General features: G+C 33.5%; 1 protein-coding gene across 14 annotated transcripts; it reads left to right on the top strand.

Moving 5' to 3' along the window:
• The first annotated feature begins 820 nt into the window (after positions 1-820).
• On the top strand, positions 821-17,951 carry LOC108605276 (protein sex-lethal). 14 transcript variants are annotated; one of them, XM_017994913.1, is made up of 10 exons: positions 822-1,052; positions 5,774-6,356; positions 8,508-8,742; positions 9,642-9,687; positions 10,950-11,306; positions 11,370-11,477; positions 11,543-11,724; positions 11,847-12,085; positions 15,484-15,549; positions 16,930-17,950. In XM_017994913.1, exons 3-10 carry the CDS (start codon positions 8,693-8,695, stop codon positions 16,992-16,994), a joined length of 1,113 nt encoding a protein of 370 aa, XP_017850402.1. In that variant the 5' UTR covers positions 822-1,052; positions 5,774-6,356; positions 8,508-8,692; the 3' UTR covers positions 16,995-17,950. The 14 variants fall into 14 exon arrangements, with proteins under 14 accessions (XP_017850398.1, XP_017850402.1, XP_017850399.1 ...); XM_017994910.1 differs by having other exon boundaries at positions 8,486-8,742; XM_017994915.1 differs by having other exon boundaries at positions 823-1,052; positions 8,486-8,742; positions 10,974-11,306.
• Positions 17,952-19,411: the final 1,460 nt, after the last annotated feature.

The raw sequence follows: 19,411 nt of genomic DNA, 5'->3' as shown, positions 1-19,411 counted from the left end.
TTCAAAGCCGAGACAGTACTGCAAGATACGCTTTTTTTCCGTCAGATCTGGCTGTTTCAGATTGCGGGAAAAATGTAGGAACTGCTAAAAATCTCTACGTAATATTTTTTGTTTAAATTTTTTTTAATTAAAACCGTCAATTGTTTAAAATTTTTCTAGAATTTCCTCTGTTTTCGAGATTCTTCTGAAGTAAATCGAGATTCGACAATCTTAAACATAAAGAAAAAACAATGCTAAGACCATAGCCGTTAGCCTATCGCTCGGTCTATCGACTTTTTATCGAGGCTGAAACAAAGAAGCTATTAGGGCTTGGAAAGCATCGGAATTACCAACCATCGATGATTAAAAATCAACGATACATTACGATTATGGAAATTTAACATCGATACATCGAAGTTTAAAATACAAATTTAAAAATATTTCAACAAATTATAACAATTGTTATTTCACAGCCCTTTCATAGGAACAATTTTATATATACTACTGAAGGTTTGGGCGAGCATCTACGGTCCGAGATAAATTGGCCTGCTTTACTAAATATTGTACACAATAAATGTATAAGCATACTTAATTTATAATACCAAAAAAATTGAATTAATATAGAAATTGCGTACTAAACGATGTTGCCAAGTTGCTTAGTGTTTAAAGAACGTAAGCGCTAGCTTTTGTCTAAGCTTTTATCAAAACATCGATGTTTTCAAATTAAACATCGATGTTGAAAATACAACATCGATTATTGAAATTTCTCTGATATATCGATGTATCGTCGATGCATCGATGTATCGTCCAAGCTCTATTACACACTGTAACAATTATTGCCGAAGGGGGAGGTTGTGTCGAATTAGTGCCAGTTTCTATTTAATACTACAAAAAATTAGTGGAAAATAACGAGTGCGTCGCGAGGGTTGCGCGGCTGCTAAATCAAAAAGATATCCCACAGCGAAAACGCACGGCATTCAATAATAAATTAATTTCTATTCCTACTGCTCGTGTCGGCTGTGAATTGTGAAAAGGAAATTTTGCGAGCGCCGCGCGCAGTGTATTATTTTCTGGTAAACTTTTTTATTCCTACATGCAATAAATATATTGCATTTTGAACTGTTTTGCAACAACAAAAAGAAAGACAATTTGACGTGTAATCAAAGAAGAAAGCCTGCTTAAAAAAAACAATATATACATCTGTATACATTCAAACATGCATACAACGCCGCACACACGTATGCAACCACATGCGTACAAATATATGTATGTATGTACAGCATGTGTGTGCGTGTGTATGTATGTACTAAGGTTCACAATGGGCTTTAGCGTGACGTGAAGTGTATAAAAAGCAGGCGAAAAGAGAGAGAAGTAGCAGACTTTGTGAAAATGTTATTTTGTTGTTTTTGTTAACATTTTTTTTCTCTCATATGCACAAATACATCTAGTATTTTTCATGATGCCATATAGAGTGCAGTACAGACATTCAATATACATATATTTTTTTCATAATATATACATACATAATTTACTACGTCTTCTATATAGTACATATGTAAGTGTGAGTGTGTGCGTCTTGTGCGCGGTGAACAGGCAACGAGTATCAGGGCAGCATTTTTGACTGTAACTGTAGCAGTTACTCGCTGTTGAATTTTTTGTGTTATTTTTCTTTCAATTTAATATTTTTTGTAGTTGCAATTGTGTTGAAAATAAAAACAAGTGCAGCGGTCAATGTAAATACATATGTTTACATTGCATACAAATTTATGCATGTGTGTGTTTCCATACACACACACACACGGTTAACAGTGCGTGCTTAAAGTTTATACAGAGCTGGCTTGTAACTGTTAAAGCAATGTACTTGGGTAAGCTTTTTGCTAACATCAAACGAAAAAAACAAAAATGGCAACGCGCTGCTGAAAAACATACGCGGCACTCTACACACACACATACATGTGCATACAGTGCTCACACTTACACATTCACAACGTCCTCGTTCAGTGAGGCCGTCGGCGCTGCTAGCACTCGTTGTTTTTGTGCCGATGACGAATGCGTGTGAGTGAACGAAGCGTATGCACATGTACATAAATAAGGTATGTATGTATGTATATGTGTGTGTATATATACTCAACTCTGTTAGCCACGCAGCAGCGCTCCCCGCCCGTTTTCCTCCCTCGTTGCTAAGCCAACAACATTACAGAGAAACAAGCTGAGTAGCGTTGTTATTGTTTTTCTTTTGTTAAATTTTGTTTTGTATTTTCTTGTCTAATACATAGCATTGAGCTTAGTTGTATTTATCCACCGTTAGCAGCAACAACTTAATATTTATTTATCTATCTATGTATGTATGTATGTGCATAGTAAAAACAACTTAACAGCAAACATGCTACAGTCAGTGGCGAAAATAAAAGGCGCTGTGTAAAACGTTAACTAAATGAATATTTGCCCACTGTTTTTTTTTCTTTCTTTTATTTCTGTTTCTGCTTATACATTCATTTTTGGCCAACCATTTTCTTTTTGCTGTGTAAACTAAAACTGCCCTGCAGCTCAATACAAACAGTAGCGTCGCAAAAAGTTGCACACGCTGTTTTGCGTTCTTTTTTTTTCGGTATACATACATATATTTTTAAAGGGTAGCCACGTTTTTAATTTTTTTTTGGGGTGAAATTTTCTGTTGCAGGAAAAGCAAATGCAAACTGCAGGCAGGCCAGGCAACTGGCATTGTATGCTTTTGTTTCTGGTTCGCATATAATGCGTATGTATGTGTGAACATGTCCTGTTTGACAATTTCCGGTTTTAAAGGTTGCTTTCTGTTTGCCCTTTTCTCATTGTCATTGTAATTTTCCATGAGTTAGTAAGATACAGAGTAAGGTCTCATTGCTGCAAATTGCACTGAAAACATGTAAAACTCTCTCCCAAATAATAGAATAATTTTTAAACGCTGTTATCAATATTTGAGCAAGCGACTGTATGTGCTGTATAAGCATAACAGCTGTTGTTATTTTGAAATGTATATACATACATGCATATGTGCATGTACACACACACACACATGCAAACATGTGGTGCTTGTTATTTATTTATTTTTAGTTTTGTTTTGGTTGTTTTTAAAGACAATAAATATCAGTTAAACTGCAAAAAGCTGCAAATATATGCTTATATATCAAATCGACGTGTGCCGGTTAAACTAAATGTGCGTTCCCAATTGCTCTCTCTTGACTAAAGTAAGTCATAAAACTGGCACGCTGCTCAATTGTTAACCTTTTTTTTTTTGCAAACACGCGCCCGCTTTAATTACAGGACTAAATTTTATGACATTTCAACATTATTTTCCATTGAAGAAAAGGTGCAAAACTTTATGCGCGCTCTAATTGTTCGCACAGGTAGTAAGAGTCGTCAGCAAGAGAGCAAGCTGCAATTGCTGTGACCTTTTTTACAGCAGCTGCTAAATAAATGAGCACAAGACTGAGAGAGCGCGACTGTTAGTTATTTTTTTCTTCAGTGCCAGCTGCTTTGGAGCTAAAATTTCATCATCTAATGTGAAACTGATCACTGTGCACTGCTGTTTGTAGCCAGTTAACAGCGCTTTAACAGCATGTTAGACGTTGATAAACAAATCCGGCTATGTGTTATGTTATGTGTGACATCAGCTGTGTGCTTGGTGTTCTCTCTCTGTCTCTCTTGTTAGCGGCGTGCACTACATAAATTGTTGTTGCTGTTAGTTGCTCTCATTTGATGCCGATGCTTTTATTGATTTCCTTGCAAATTGATAATCAGCTGTTAATTAAGTGCACTCATTCTTGCCTTCCCCCCCTTTGTGTACTGTTATTGTTAGACTTTCTATATTTTTTGTGTTTCTGTTTATTTCTTGCTTTCACTCACCCACAGTACAGACTTTTTATATAGTATGTTTGTATGTGTTAAGAGCTCACTTAAGCTCACTCTTTGTCTCTCTTTCTGTCACATGCACACATGCGGTGTGGGCTCTTCCCTTGGCATCTCAGCAGCCCCAGCTAAGAAGCAAAAAATAAAAAGAAAAACTCTCAACCCCATTTGCGCTCAGAACTAAAACTTGCAAAAATTTTGGCTCTTGGCATTTGTGCCACTTCTGCTTGTTTCGGTGGTCGGTCTGTATGTAATGGGTATTTATGTTGAGCACTTGGTGGACATATACAAACGCACAGTTATACTTCGCTGATTGTGTAGCAATGTACTTGGGCTTGTGACCCACGCCCACCCCTACCCCTACCCCGTCTCCGCCCACACTACATACATCTTCAAAAAGTTTGTCCTAGCTGGCTAAAGTCCTTTGGGGTGTGGTTAGTAGTGGGTGGTGGTTTGGCCTGCTCTCATTTGCAGCTGCCTATGTTTCGCTATAATTCTTTTCCCGTTTTATTCTTGTAGTGGGTGCTTGTTGTTAGCTACTTTTTGAGTGTGATTATATTTAAATTGCTTTACTTCCCTTTTAGCTGCAGTGATTATACATATTTTTGTAATTATACACTGCAACTGCATTTATATAGTTTGGTATATATATTTTAATATTTAAATTTATTGTTACGACAAATGGAATTTAATTTACATACAATTTACTATCAGCTGATTATTAAATCTGAATAACTTCAATCTTTTTAGATTGCTAAAAATAATAATCAAATTTAAATCAATTGATTCAATTTACAGAAGTTTCAATACAATTTTCAAATAGAATACTAATTAATCAAATTTTCTAAGATATAAAAAAGTTACGAATAACTTAACTGTGCAAACTGTTTAAATAGTTTAAGCAAATTAAAAAATACCACTGTGATCTTAAGAACTGCATTCCGTAAATCCCGTCGTATTAATTTATCATTAGCTTAGCGAAGAAAAAATCAAGATGTTTTAATGTTCTGGCGAATTTGTCATCAGCAACAAATTTGCAGCTTGCTTTCCCAGTAATTTATGTTTGCAGCTTGCCCACCTTTTTTCCCAGCCTCTAGCCAGCGAGTAAGAGTTTACACCTTGCCCAGTAAGCTTCCGAGAAGACAAAAAAAAAAAACACATCTGCCTGCTGACTGACTGAATTGCAGCCGGCCTAGCAAAAAGTCCTGAGTGTGGCACACTTCCTAGTAGATCAGCGTCGAGGGATCTCTGTCTCGTGTGGGTGGTGTGGGGTGGCAGGTAGTTTAGCCGCACGCGTCTGGCACGCGCGCTTTGCAGCTTGCAGTCAACTAATCTGAGGAGAGCAGGTAGCGGCCCAACGCCCACCGAGAGTACTGTGGGTGGCTTGGCTGGAAAGCCTTAAATAGATTTGTGCTGTCGATATTGAGTTCAGTTGAGTATTACTCGTCTATCAGGTCTAACTTGTGTTCCTTGTGCTCTGTGAAAATATTAATTTTGTGATATTTAAAATATATATATTTCTTGTGTGATAATGGATTTTTATAATTTTGCTGATGTTGCACCTTCATCGACTATGTCGGCATTTTATAATTTCCAGCGGGCAAGGTATGTTCTTTTTTTCTTTTCGTTAGATTTTTTTAAAGTTCGTTAGCGCAATTTGCAAACATTTTTGGTTTTGAAAAGTTAAAATATTATACAAAATTTTGTTTTTAAGTTCCACTGTACTTTAAGATCAACACACACACACTTGTATAGAAAAAGTTATGTATGTATTATTATGTTCTTGTCATTTAAAGAGTTTTCATGCATTACAATGTTATTACTTTAAGTCATTATGTTAATTTTCTCAACTCTCTCATTATTCCCCCCTCAACCTCAACCTCAACCAACAACAACAACGAATCTTTAGTATACAACAACACACAGCTGACTGTGCCAACAACTAAGAAGACTCAACAACAAAAGAGAGCGAATTGTAGCTTAGAAAAGAAGCTCAAGAAATAACTGTGGCTGGTGGGAAGGAAACAAGCTTAGACCAGCAATAAACACAGAGACTAAGCATACAATACACACACACACATGCGCACACACACACACACGTAGTTAAGACCGAACAGTAACAAAACAGAGAGAGAGAGAGAGAAGCAAAGACCAACTAAAGAGCGCAATTAATATTAACACAGCAGCAGGCAAGCTGAGAGCGCTGAGCGCCAACAATAATTACTTGTGTGTGTGTATTCAAAGATCGCGCCGCTCTCCTTCTTCCAACTTACTCTCTCTATACGCATTGAGTGCCGTGCGTCCAGCAATATAAAGAATATATTAAAGAGAGCGCTCGCTTATACAAAGAGCAGCTGAAACAACAGAAAAGAGTTTATAAACTCGCTTTGCGCACACACACAGACTTACTCTCAGGATATGTACGGCAACAATAACCCGGGTAGTAACAATAATAACGGTGGTTATCCCCCATACGGCTACACCAAGTCGAGGTAAATTTATTAACTTTAGTTTCCTCATCTCTCAATGTCATATGAAAAAAAATTAAAACAAACCCAAAAATAAGGAAACCCCCATATATCCCATAACTCTGTTAAAAACAAATTCCCACAAAACTTTACACACAATTAAAAGAAAAATTAATGTGCCAAGTTTTTCTTCTAGCATTTTTTTGCTGCCCAAAAATTTTCCAAAAACTTGCAGTTTATTAGAAATACTTTTTTTTTTCTTAGCTTAAAACGCTATTTTTTTTTACAATTTTTTTTGTGGATTGGGAACTTAAATTTGTGCAAATTTCACTGTATTTTGGTATTTAAAATATGGGGCAAGTATTGCATGTGTGTGTTAATAAAAAAGAAAACCCTTTAAACAACCTACCCTTACATTCCAAAATACATAGTACATGTTTTTAGTATTTTATGTTCAATATATATGTGTTGTGTATTAAATAATAAAAACAAACATCGAGTGAAGAAACAACAACCACAACAACAACTGATGCTGCAACAACAACGACAACAACGAGTCATCTATAGCTTTAATATAAGTAAACTAATTAAAAATTATAATTAAAGTGTGTGCGCACAAAAGTACTTACAAATTCTATATACACTATATACGTAGACAAGTCAAAATATAATCCCCTCATGCTCACATCAAGCGTAACTTCAATTTTTTTTTGGTTTGTTTATGAGGTTAGTTTGACATACTCACCATTATAATTTATTTATATCTCTTTTTGAGTCTGTGCGCGGCGCAAAAATAACGTAAGAACGTAACGCTTAACATAACGTAACGCGCTACGCGTTTGCCAGTGTCTCTTTTTTATTCACGTTAAATTTATAAATATTTAGCAACCAGAGAACAACGAACGACAAACCATGGGCAACTGCATTTAATAACTAAAACTAACGAGAAATCAAAATGCAAAACACAACGAAATGTAAAAATGCTTAACATTTAAAAGATTTATTTTTGGGACCCAGCAGTTAAAATAAACGGCCTAACAACGTTTTCGTGCGGCCTGTGTAATCTAAACTGCCTCACGATGTACCGGTAAATGTTACTAACATTCAATACTCTCTCTAATATTTGCTTACAAATTTGCAATTTAAATTTTTTTTCTTAATTTGAAGCGCCTCATAATCATTTTCATGCAAAACACAAATTGCTCACACTCATAGACTATAAGTAATTGTGCTATAAAATTTTACATAAATCTTATATATGCAATGTATGTAATGTATATAATGTGCGCACACACACACACGCACAGTTGACATTGTGGCCTTTTTTTTTTTGGCAACTCGAAAAGAGAGCTGTCATTGTTTATGGTGATTTAATGCCGCTTGTAGTGCACTGTTGCCGCACTTCAGCAGCAGCAGCAGCACTAGCGCATTGAACCAAGCGGCACAAGCTGCGGTGTGAGTGAGTGTGAGTGAGTACGCCGAAGTCACGTGCACAGCTTGAAATGAAAATTGTGTCAGGACCTTGACACAATGCACAAGCTACAGCAACAAAAGCCGCAGCAGCAGCAACTAGCCTTAAGGTTTTTTGTATGTATACTAACTAGTTTTAAGTTTATCAAGAGCAGCAGCAGTTGTTGTTATACACACACACAAGCAATTACTTTCAACCACTAAATGCCAAACAGTTTGAAATTTGCCTTTGCATATATTTTATATCTAACTATGTCTCGCTGTCAAGCAAAATCTGCATCAGCAGTTATTTTTTTTCTGTTATCAAATGCAATCTCATGCAAACAACAATGTTCGGTATAACAACAACCAACAACAACAACACCAGCAGCAGCAGCAGCAGCAACAACAACATATCTTCAAGCAACAATCAACAGCAACAGCAGCAGCAACATCAACAACAAATGCTTAGCCTGGCTAAGCCAACTGCAGACCCTGTACACAAAGTACACAAAGGGTCTAGTAGTTTCTTTTTTTTATAATTTTTTTTCATGTGAATTTACCTTTTTTTTTGGGTTCCTCTTGATGAGCATTATATGTCATCCAAATCTCTAAAATCCCCCACATCCCCACAGCCGTGATAAAAACAAAAAACAAAAAAAAATACCTCCAGCTCCATCTATACTTTTATTTTAATTGTGTAGACAATCAAATCTCTTTCCACAGCCAGCGTGCCACAACAGCAACCTCAAGCGATCTCAATGCAGCGTAACCGAGAGACACAAACTATTATAGGATATAGTTATGTTTATAATGATGAGATACCTCATGTAAATACTTTATATATGTATAAAAGCTAGCTTTAAATTTGTTTTAAATCAAACAACTTGCGTTGAGAGAGAGAGAACTCTATGAGAGACTGCAACAAAATGTTCCTTAAACAAAGACGCCGTCAACGCCTGTAAGTAAACAAAGCTACCAATTGACTTTGACTTTTCATACATTTACAACTAAATACACAAACACCACACTACACTACACACACACACAACTAAACACACAATTAAGTTAAACAGGCTACAACCAACATCTATAACAAATGCGGGAGACCTTCCCCGAACAACCAAAAAAAAAAACATCAACTCTTTTTTTTACATATTTTTTTAAAGTGTACAAAAGTAAATGAAATTTTTTTTCAAGTGCAAAAATTTTTATTTTTTTTATTTTTTAAGTGCATTTTTTACAGCGTACATTTTTTGAAATATTTTTTTCAAGTGCTCAAAGTGTTGAAAATATAAAAATGTAGTGTGCAATTTTTAAAGTGATCAAATTCAAATAGTGTAAAAATTTCAAACTTTTTTTTTGTCTTCCATTTTTTTTGAGTGTTTCTCTTACAGGGTGTACACATTTTTTTAAAATATTTTTTGCAAGTGCTACAAATTGTGCATTTAAAATATAAAAATGTAACAGTGAATGTTTTTTTTTTCAAACTTCTTTGCATATCGAAGCACAACTGCGCTGCTTGCTTAATAGATTTAAACGTTTATTAAACAAAAAGCGCTTCAAGTTGTTTGCCAAATATTCTTCTTCTTGTCTGATGCCTGCCAAGGCTTTAAATTTGTAATTTTAGATTGTAAGATTGTAAGAAAGGGGGCTAAAGTAAATAGTTAAGTTAATATTAAGTATTCAATTCATACAATCAAGCATTGATACATTTTTTATATATATAGATATATATTTTTTTTTTTAACAAAACCAAAAGTAAATTGCGCTTAGTTAACATTTAACAGCTTTTGAAAATCTTTCCATATGCAATTTTGACTAATATAAAATTCTTTTCTTCAATAAATGGCACTTTAGCGGTGGACGTGTGATTGGCATGTCTAGTTCACTGCCATCTGGAATGGTACGTATTATTATAAATAAAAGAGAATTTTTTATTTGAAATTTAGTTTATTTTTTTGCGATTTGAATCAACTCAAAATATCATTGCATGTGCAAAAGATAAAAACGTTTCTAAGAGTTTCGAATAGATTATTTTTATTTTTGAGTATGCATTATATATAGTTTATAGTTGGAATGTTATTGAGTTTGTCTCATTAAACGCTCTGGGGTGGGGGAGTCCACAAAAAATTTAAAATAATAATAATTATTGAAACACGCTTACGCATTTTTTGGTGAATGCTCAAGATTTGATTTGTTTTTCTTCAAAATAAATAAATAAAGCTAAAATAAACGATTAAATAATTCAATTTAAAATAAATAATTTCAATTTAAAAGTTTTGCATTTTGTAAGCAATAAACAGCAAGAACAACAACAATATAAACCACAACAACAACAACAACAATAAAACAACAGCAACAACAACAACAACAACACTACAAAATAAATACAACCTTCTAAATAAAAAACAATAGCATACTTTTGAGGCAACAACTATCCTTCACTTGCACACACACACACACACATACAGAACACTTCCGTTTCTGCCTGCTTTACTTACACACACATACAAGGCACGTTAAGAGGCTTAGCTAAAGAAAAAAACAAAAACAGCTTTTATCTACTCTTTCTTTTTGATTTTTCTCTTATGCTTTGTTTTTCTGCTGCTCAAAATATTGCAATTCCGTTTGTTTGGCAATTGCCACATTGAATGCCGTTAACTGTTACACACACACACACACACACACACACACACACACACACATACACACAATGAAACAAATAAACAAATGCAATCTTCAGCTCTATTAAAGTTAACAAACTCATCTCTCACCTCACCATTAATATGTTCATGCAAAAAGTTCTTTAACCACTTTACAATTACAATGAATTTCTAGTGATAGCGAAAGTGAAACAGAAAGAGTGAGAGTGTGTGTGAGAGAGAGGAAGTAAAGTAAAGTAAGTGCGTGTGTGCATAATTCCAATTTGTGTGTATTGTTGTTGTTGATGATGATGATGATGATGCTGCTGTTTTAACTATGAAAATAGAACAAACAACGTGTGTTATCGATAACAATAATTGCAAATCGCAACAATTTGCAATCCACCAACAACTCCACTCCCCCCCACTACGATCGATCGATCGCCGAATCTCAACCGACAAGCGTTTTAATGAGGCCTGCTCTCAACATTAGAATATCTTTGTATGGTTAATCTGATTACAGTCACGTTATGCGTTCTCACCACAGGACACAGAATTTACATTTCCAAGTTCCTCGTCCCGTCGCGGCTACAATGAGTTTCCAGGCGCCAACGGCGGCAGCGCCAATTCATTGGGCGGCAACATCTGCAATATGCCACCCATGGGCAGCAACAATTCGTTCAACAATCTGTGCGGCCTCTCTATGGGCAGCGGCGGCAGCGATGATCAAATGATGATGATGAATGATCCACGCAATAGCAATAGTAATACTAATCTAATAGTTAACTATTTGCCGCAAGATATGACAGATCGTGAGCTGTATGCGCTGTTCCGAGCGATTGGACCCATCAACACGTGCAGAATCATGAGAGACTATAAGGTGAGTGCCCCAATCGCCCTGATTAACGACATATATTAATCGTATCTTTTATTATTTATATAGACTGGCTACAGTTTTGGCTATGCTTTCGTGGACTTTACATCGGAAATGGATTCGCAGCGCGCCATCAAAGTGCTGAATGGCATCACAGTGCGTAACAAGCGGCTTAAGGTGAGCGAACTGTGAATGCAAATTGAATTGAAATGAAATTGAAATGTTTTGTTTTCTATTTAAAGGTTTCGTATGCGCGTCCTGGCGGTGAATCGATCAAGGATACCAATTTGTATGTCACCAATCTGCCGCGCACCATTACCGATGATCAGTTGGAGACAATCTTTTGCAAATACGGCTCCATAGTGCAGAAGAATATTTTGCGCGACAAGCTGACGGGTCGACCACGTGGCGTTGCATTTGTGCGGTAAGTAAACAGTATATATATACCATATATATATAAGCATTCATTTGTTCATGCATTGCACACTCCACAAACAAAATCACGCATCCTAACTATATGCATATATATATTCTATACCTGTTTAGCTATAATAAACGCGAGGAGGCACAGGAAGCGATCTCGGCGCTAAACAATGTCATACCCGAGGGCGGATCACAGCCATTGTCGGTGCGCTTGGCTGAGGAGCATGGCAAGGCAAAGGCGGCGCATTTTATGAATCAAATGGGCATGGCGGGACCACCGCCGCAGCCACAGGTGCCGATTCCACCGCCGCCGCCACCACCGCAACACATGGCGGCCGGCTTCAATAATATGGTTCACAGAGGTAGATCATTAAAATCACAACAGCGCTTCCAAAAAACGCATCCATACTTTGATGCACAAAAGTTTATCTAAAGAAACAAACAAAAACAAAAAACAAAAATAGCAAAACCAACAAAACAAAACAAAACAAAAATTGATAAGGAGCAGCTCTCCGTAAACCAAACAGCAGACCAGTTATACATGCTATTCTCTTATGTATATACACACACACACATATATATATTATATATATAAACAGATATATATATTTTTTGACAAACAACAACAAACAACTATAACAACAACAAACAACAAAAGTAACATTTAAACCGCAAGGAGACGTAAATTTTAAATAACGAAGAGAATTTAATTTTAATTGTTGCAATTTCTATCTTATGTTTGCCTAATTTTTATAGTACATGTTGATATATATGTATATATATATATATATTATCCAAATATATATATATGGTTGACAGCAAATTGAATTGTACATTTTTCAATTTAGTAAAGCAAATTCAGTACTAATTACTACGTATGAAAAACTTAACATTAGTTTTAAACAATAACTAACAAACAAAAATCAAGGAAAAGCAAGCAATGTTTTTTTGTTTTTTTTGATAGTCTTAGTAGAGCAGCCTTTAAACAATAGAGTGTAACAGCAACAAAAACAACAACGCTACAAAACTACTTTATATAGAATATATAGAGCGAACATTGCCAGGGGAATTATTATAAACAAAAACGCAACTCAGCTAACAACTATATAGAACCCAAGTGCCGTAGGAATAAAAATAAATAAAATCATATATATATATATATTATATATGCATTGCTATTTCCTGAACTTGAAAACAAGTTCTGACAGCAGCAAGAAATAGTTAAGCTGCACAACATGACGTATGCGTGACAAACAATAATTAACTGTAGTTGGAGTTTAACTGATTTTTTGTAAGCAGTTCCCGTTACTATTTTATTGTGACAAAAGCAAAAAAAAAAAGAAAACAATAACACAAAATTAAAAAAAATAAACAGCATAAAATCATATATAGTGCAATTTTTTTTTGTTTTTTTTTTTTCTGTGGCATAGCAAAGCATGTTATAAAAACAAAAGCAAACACAATGCAACTAAAAACGGAAAACTGAATAAGCTAAGAACTAAACAAACATAACATAAACATAAAGAGTTGCCCTCTTTATAACACAACACCTTATATATACATCCTGCTCTAATGGCCACAAAACTCGTTCGCATCATCTATATATATATATATATATATATACTATATATATATAATAATTTTGATTTAAAACCATGCAACAATCAACCAACAACAACAACCAACCAACCAACCAACCAACAGCAACAACTACAACCAACAACTACAACAATTCTCGCTCATCATATATATTATTCTTCTACATAGATATATATATACACACCATTTATAGATATTTGACTCTTTAACGTATCTCTCTTTATATGCATAGTGTTAAATTCTTTTAAAATTATTTAGTTTGTAGTGCGTTAACAAAAAAATAATATCTATTCTATAAAAATGAAGCAACCGCAACAAGTTTAAAAAAAATCCCAACGCCCGCAACATATATAACTATATATACTTAACTATATATACTTATATATATACCTATGTATATATACAAAAAAAAATGCAAAAAAATAAAAAAAAAGCCAAACACATTGGTATATAAATAAAAAAAAAACATTTTTTTTTATTTTTTTTGTTGTTACAAAAAAAAAAACTTGCGGTTAAGCTGTGTCTCTGTGTGTTTGTGCTTGTGTGCGTGTAAAGATTTTTTTTTTGAAATTTTTTTTTGTGTATGTGTGTGTTTGCTTGTGCCCGCTAGGTGGCGCCATACCAAAGTCAGCAACATCGCCAAGTCGCCTGCGTCGCCGATTTTACTTTCACAGCCCACAGATAAACAATTGAGACTAAGAGACAGAGAGAGAGACAGAGACCCAAAGAGACATTTAAGAGACATGTTTTTATATACTAATGAGATCAGAAGGCGTTAAGGGGCGCTTGGTAAGTATGCGCGCACTTACGAAGCGATAACGGGGTGAACGTACAGCAGCAGCAGTGTTATCGATTAACGTTTATCGATCCATAATAATAATCCTACATACTCTATACATATATTTTTGTATTTATTTTTTTCATGTGTCGCAAAATTTTTTTTAATCTCAAACAAACATATTTTTTTAAATTTTTTTTTGCTGTGGGAACGCTGAGGAATGGAACACACCCCTTTATCGGTTCCAGTGCCAACATATTCCAAACGAAAAACAAACAAACTATATGTATAAACAAATAATCAAAACAAAAAGAAATCTTCAACGTTCAAACAAAAAACATAAACAAAAAGAATATTCTTGTTCTATGTATATTATATATATCATTTTTTTTTATATATTTTTTGCAAGTGTATTATGCATCAAAGAGGAAAAACAAATCATAAAAACATTCAACAGCTGATATATTTTTTTTACATATTTTTTTTAAAGCCCAAGTGCTTCAAGTGTGGACCTAGAGAGCTCTATATGTACATTCTATATAAACACTATCTTTTTTTTTGTTGTGATAAATGTTTTTTTTTTTCGGTGTTGTTAAATGTTCAGGCTTGCAAATACTACTATATAATGAAAAAGTTACAATTATAAAACAAAAAAACGAAAATGTGTTTGGATGCAAATCGAAAAAAGAAATTTGTTTTTATCGATTTTTCTAAAAACATATTTTAAATGAACATTTTTTTTTTGAATTACTAGTGCAGCAGTTTTTTTTTTACACAAAAACATTTTATTTTTTTTACTAATGGAAATCTTAACAGAGAAATTTTTTTTTTTTTATATAAATATTTGGAAAATATATTTATTTTGAATAAGGAAGCTAGGCATCATTTTTTTTGTTGTATTTTTTGTTGTTGTTTGCCCGTTTAAGTCTCAATCCATATTATATTATTTTAGCTTATTTTATATGACTTTGCTTAGTTTATGTTAAATATGATTTTAGTTAGCAATTAATACAAGCGTTTATTTTTAGCATTCGTGTAGTTTTTGTGTTTTATAACTGTATCAATTTGAAATGCCGTAGTTAAAGCACTAACCAGTCCAGTTGTGGCAAATATATTTTCTCTCTCTCTATTTACTGTATCTTTAACCCCCCCAAATGAAACCACCCCCCTCTTTATCAATTCCAAATGCCACACACACATACAACAAATTGCAAACTCATTTTTAATCAATTGTGTTTGTTGTTCTGTTATAAACAATTTAAAAAAAAATCATATATATAAAATACATAAACGAAAAGAAAAATTTTATATGTATACAGCTGGAGTCCCGCAACTAATATGTTGTACAATTTGTTTATTTTTTTTTCAACTTTTTTTTTATAGACGGAGCAATGGAAAAAATACGCTCATTATTCGATGCTATATGCGATGCTATCTTTGGTCTCGATAGTAATTATTCCTTTTTATATTCTTCTACTCTATGCTTAATAATAAATAGAAATTAAATTGATTTTTTTTTTTTTTGAGAGAGCAACTAAGAAACTATAATTTCTAAGTAATTTAGCGAGAGGTACATGCAAACACACACACAGACACAAAAACATACTTGGCACACATAAATTGAGCATTCACACACATGCATAAATGTTTTTTTTTCAAGCGAGTTTCATTATATAAAAAAAAAACTTTTCGAAGCGTGCCATGTTTTAAAACATTTTATTTTTTCTTTTAAGTTCCGCTCACATTACGCAAATATCATTTTCATGCTTTGACTCTCAAAAAAAAAAAAAAAAAAAGAATACCTAAATTTAACTTTAGAGCGTTATTTGAAAAAGTTCCTAAAAAAAATATAATAAATTGTACTGCTTAGCACAACACATTAACCAAACCAAAGATTTATAAACAAAATTTCGAGAAAATATATAAAATTTTAAAGCTGTAATTATTAGCTTGCGCTTTTCAAATAACAACAAATAATAATGAATTAACAAGTTAACTATATAAGCATTAAATTTGTTTAAGTTTTGCTTGTTTTATAAACTATATATATATATATATATATGCATAAACTTTATAGTTTCTAAGTGTCCGCTAGTCCGCGACACTTCTCATGCTTCACATCATGTTTCAAATTTGTAAATGTTAGCTAAATATTTATGTGTAAATTTGTTTGCATTTGAATGTTTTCAACATTGAATACATTGCCATTTAATAGATTTTATTTTCAATCATTCAAATACAACCCAAGTCCGCTTCCTGCCCTGCCCCCCGCTAGAACCGTTCACACTTTCCAAACACCACCCACCCCCCCAACTCTAAAAATGAAATATGAAAAATAAAATACAAAACATGGCACGTTTAATATATTAAATAAAACTTCAACTTGCGCGTTAAGTTACAAAAGCAACAACAACCAATGAATTAAAATAACTCTAAAAATAAAAGAATATATATATTTTTTATATATGTAAACTCGCAAAACTCTAAACGCAGAACTAACAAAACTACAAATTTTTATAACTTTAACGTAAAAAGAAACCAAACAAAAAGCAAAAACCATAAACACTTAAGCATAAAAATTGTTACAACAAACCAACACGTTTGCCTTTAAGTTACAAATAAGTTAGGTGTTAAAAAAAGAATAGAACAAACATTTATTTTAGCTTACATTAATAATAATCATTTTTATAAATCTTTAAATTTTAATGCTGAATGCAACTTTTTCAAATAGACGCCTAAACTCATGCTCATGCAAATGTACTAATAAAAAAATATATTTTTATTTTTTATTTTTCTAATCAACAAAAAAAAAAAAAACAAACACTTTAGGTGACAACTTTGCCGAATTATTGGATGGCTTGTACCGTAGGAAGTACCATTATCCCTACTTATAATTGACACCGCAACAGCAGCAGCAACTGCAACTCTATCAGCAGGCGTGCGGCTTCAACTTGAGCAACGGCAGCAGCTACAGCAACAACAACAGCAGCAGCCCCAGCAATATGTTACAATATCATGCACATTATCATCAAGAACAACAACAACAGCCGCAAATGCAACAACAACAGCAACGCCCAAGCAGTGCTGCTGCTCGTAGCAGCAATCATTATCAAAATAACATCAACAACACCACACACAACAACACTAACAACAATTTACTCACATTTGCACACAACAACCAAAATCATAGCAACACCAACAGCAACAGCAACATACAACGCCAGCAGCAACAACAGCAGCAGCAGCAGCAGCATAGCAACTCTAGCTACAATCAGTTGCTGCCGCTATCGCTTAATTGCAATGGCAATTCACAATTGTCATACAACAACAGCAGCAGCAGCAGTGGCATCAATATGCAGTTCAACAGTGGCAACCACAACAACAGCAGCAGCAATGGCATGAGCAGCGGCTGCAGCAGCAATTACGGCAACAATCTTTCGCTTAGCAACGGCAGCAACAGCGCTCATAGCTACTCGCCACTGCATCATTTGAGCGATTATAGCTCAGGCAGTGAGCAATTGCAGCTGCTGCAACAGCAGCATGTGCAAAAACTGCAGCAATTCCTTAGCAATGTGAATGCGCTGCAAGCGGCAGCAACTGCAACTGCAGCAACAGTGACAACAGCAACACAAGCGTCGGCAACAACAACATTATCAGCATCACCAACATCATCGACAGCCTCAGCAAATGCAAATGCTAGCGGCAGTTATATGTGGCGTGCATTATCTTAAAACTAAACACACACACACACATTCGCACACATGCAAAGAAATTCACACACACATACATTATCATGTATATCAACATGTTCTCAACATATATTAATGATTTTTTTTCTTATATTATAAATGAATCGATTTTTTTTTCGTATTTTTTTCTGCACACTTTTTTTTGCGAATGAAATGTGTTCCTCAAGTTCTTTTATGTTTGTAATTTTTTTTTTGATTGATTATTTTACGAGGAACTTTTAGGCATTAGGCAAACAAGAAACATACATACACATTGGCTATATAAACCGAAAGCTAACATATATAATCGTACGTATATACATATACATATTGCGAAGAGCGATAAACTTTTTTTGTGCTAACTTAAGGCAACAATTTTTTTTCTCGTATTTATAAAAAGTAACTATTACATAAATACATATAACCGAATATATATATATATTTATATAGCATGCTTGTAGGCGTGACAGGTATAAGCTCTGTTTTTTTTTTATTCTTTTTTTGTGTCTGAAATCTGAAGATATCTACTTCATATATATGTATAATTATAGCTGAAATTATGTGTTTATTTTTTTTCATAATTTATAAATGAAATTTTTTTTATTAAATATAAAAATATATATGTATACTGTTAGCATGCTCAAGTTAAGGCTGTTCTTACCAACTATATATATAAGAAGAAAAAGCAGACGAAACATAAGTATATAAACTTCAGCTAACAAAATTCACTGAAAGATGAAAACTTTTTTTTTATAGTTTTAATACAAATTTTTTTTTTATATATAAACTTGAGCATGTCTAGCAAACACACAAAAACACACATACAAACAAAACAAATGAAGAAGCAAGTGATAAAGCAAAAAAAACCTGAAAATAGTTAAACGAAATATTAAAAAACAAAAAAAAAAAAGTGGAAAAGCAGCAGCAGCGCCCAACTTAAGTAATATGGTTAGGGGCGTGGCATATTATGATTGAACATGTTTTTATTTAATTCTTTCATGTATTTGATATTTTGATTTTGTGCTTACCGTAAAAGTTATGCATGCCACGCCCACGATGCCTCTCATAGGTGTAGGGGTTGCCTTAAACCAGAAATATATATGTAAACTTCAAATTATATATGTGTATGTTCAGACTTTAAAAATTGTACTGAAAAATTATCTATCTATATTTTGATTTTGTTTTCATTTTTATTTTTGTTCATTTTATATAAAAATTAAATATATACACCAACTGTACTTCATGCTTACAAATTAAATGCTAAACCCAAAAAAAAAAAAAAAAAAAAATTCAACAAAATTCAACGAAAGCATTCTACTTAACATCAAATAATAAAAAAAAACACTACACTACGAATAAATTGTGTTTACTTTTGTGTTTAACTTATTTTATTTCAGTTAGAAAAACAGAGATGTACTTATGACATGCAACAACGAAATAAATAATGAAAAAGACAAAAAAAATGTAGTATTTACATTAATATTTAAGCAAAAAACGTATATATGAAAAGAAAAATATTGCAACACATTTATTGTTCAAGAAATAGCGTACAAATTATTTCGCATGCAGCTTGGTTGTGCTGA

The sequence above is a fragment of the Drosophila busckii genome, chromosome X, assembly GCF_011750605.1.
Source record: "Drosophila busckii strain San Diego stock center, stock number 13000-0081.31 chromosome X, ASM1175060v1, whole genome shotgun sequence".
Classification (NCBI taxonomy): Eukaryota; Metazoa; Arthropoda; class Insecta; order Diptera; family Drosophilidae; genus Drosophila; species Drosophila busckii.
This window is presented reverse-complemented; position numbering and strand designations above follow the sequence as displayed.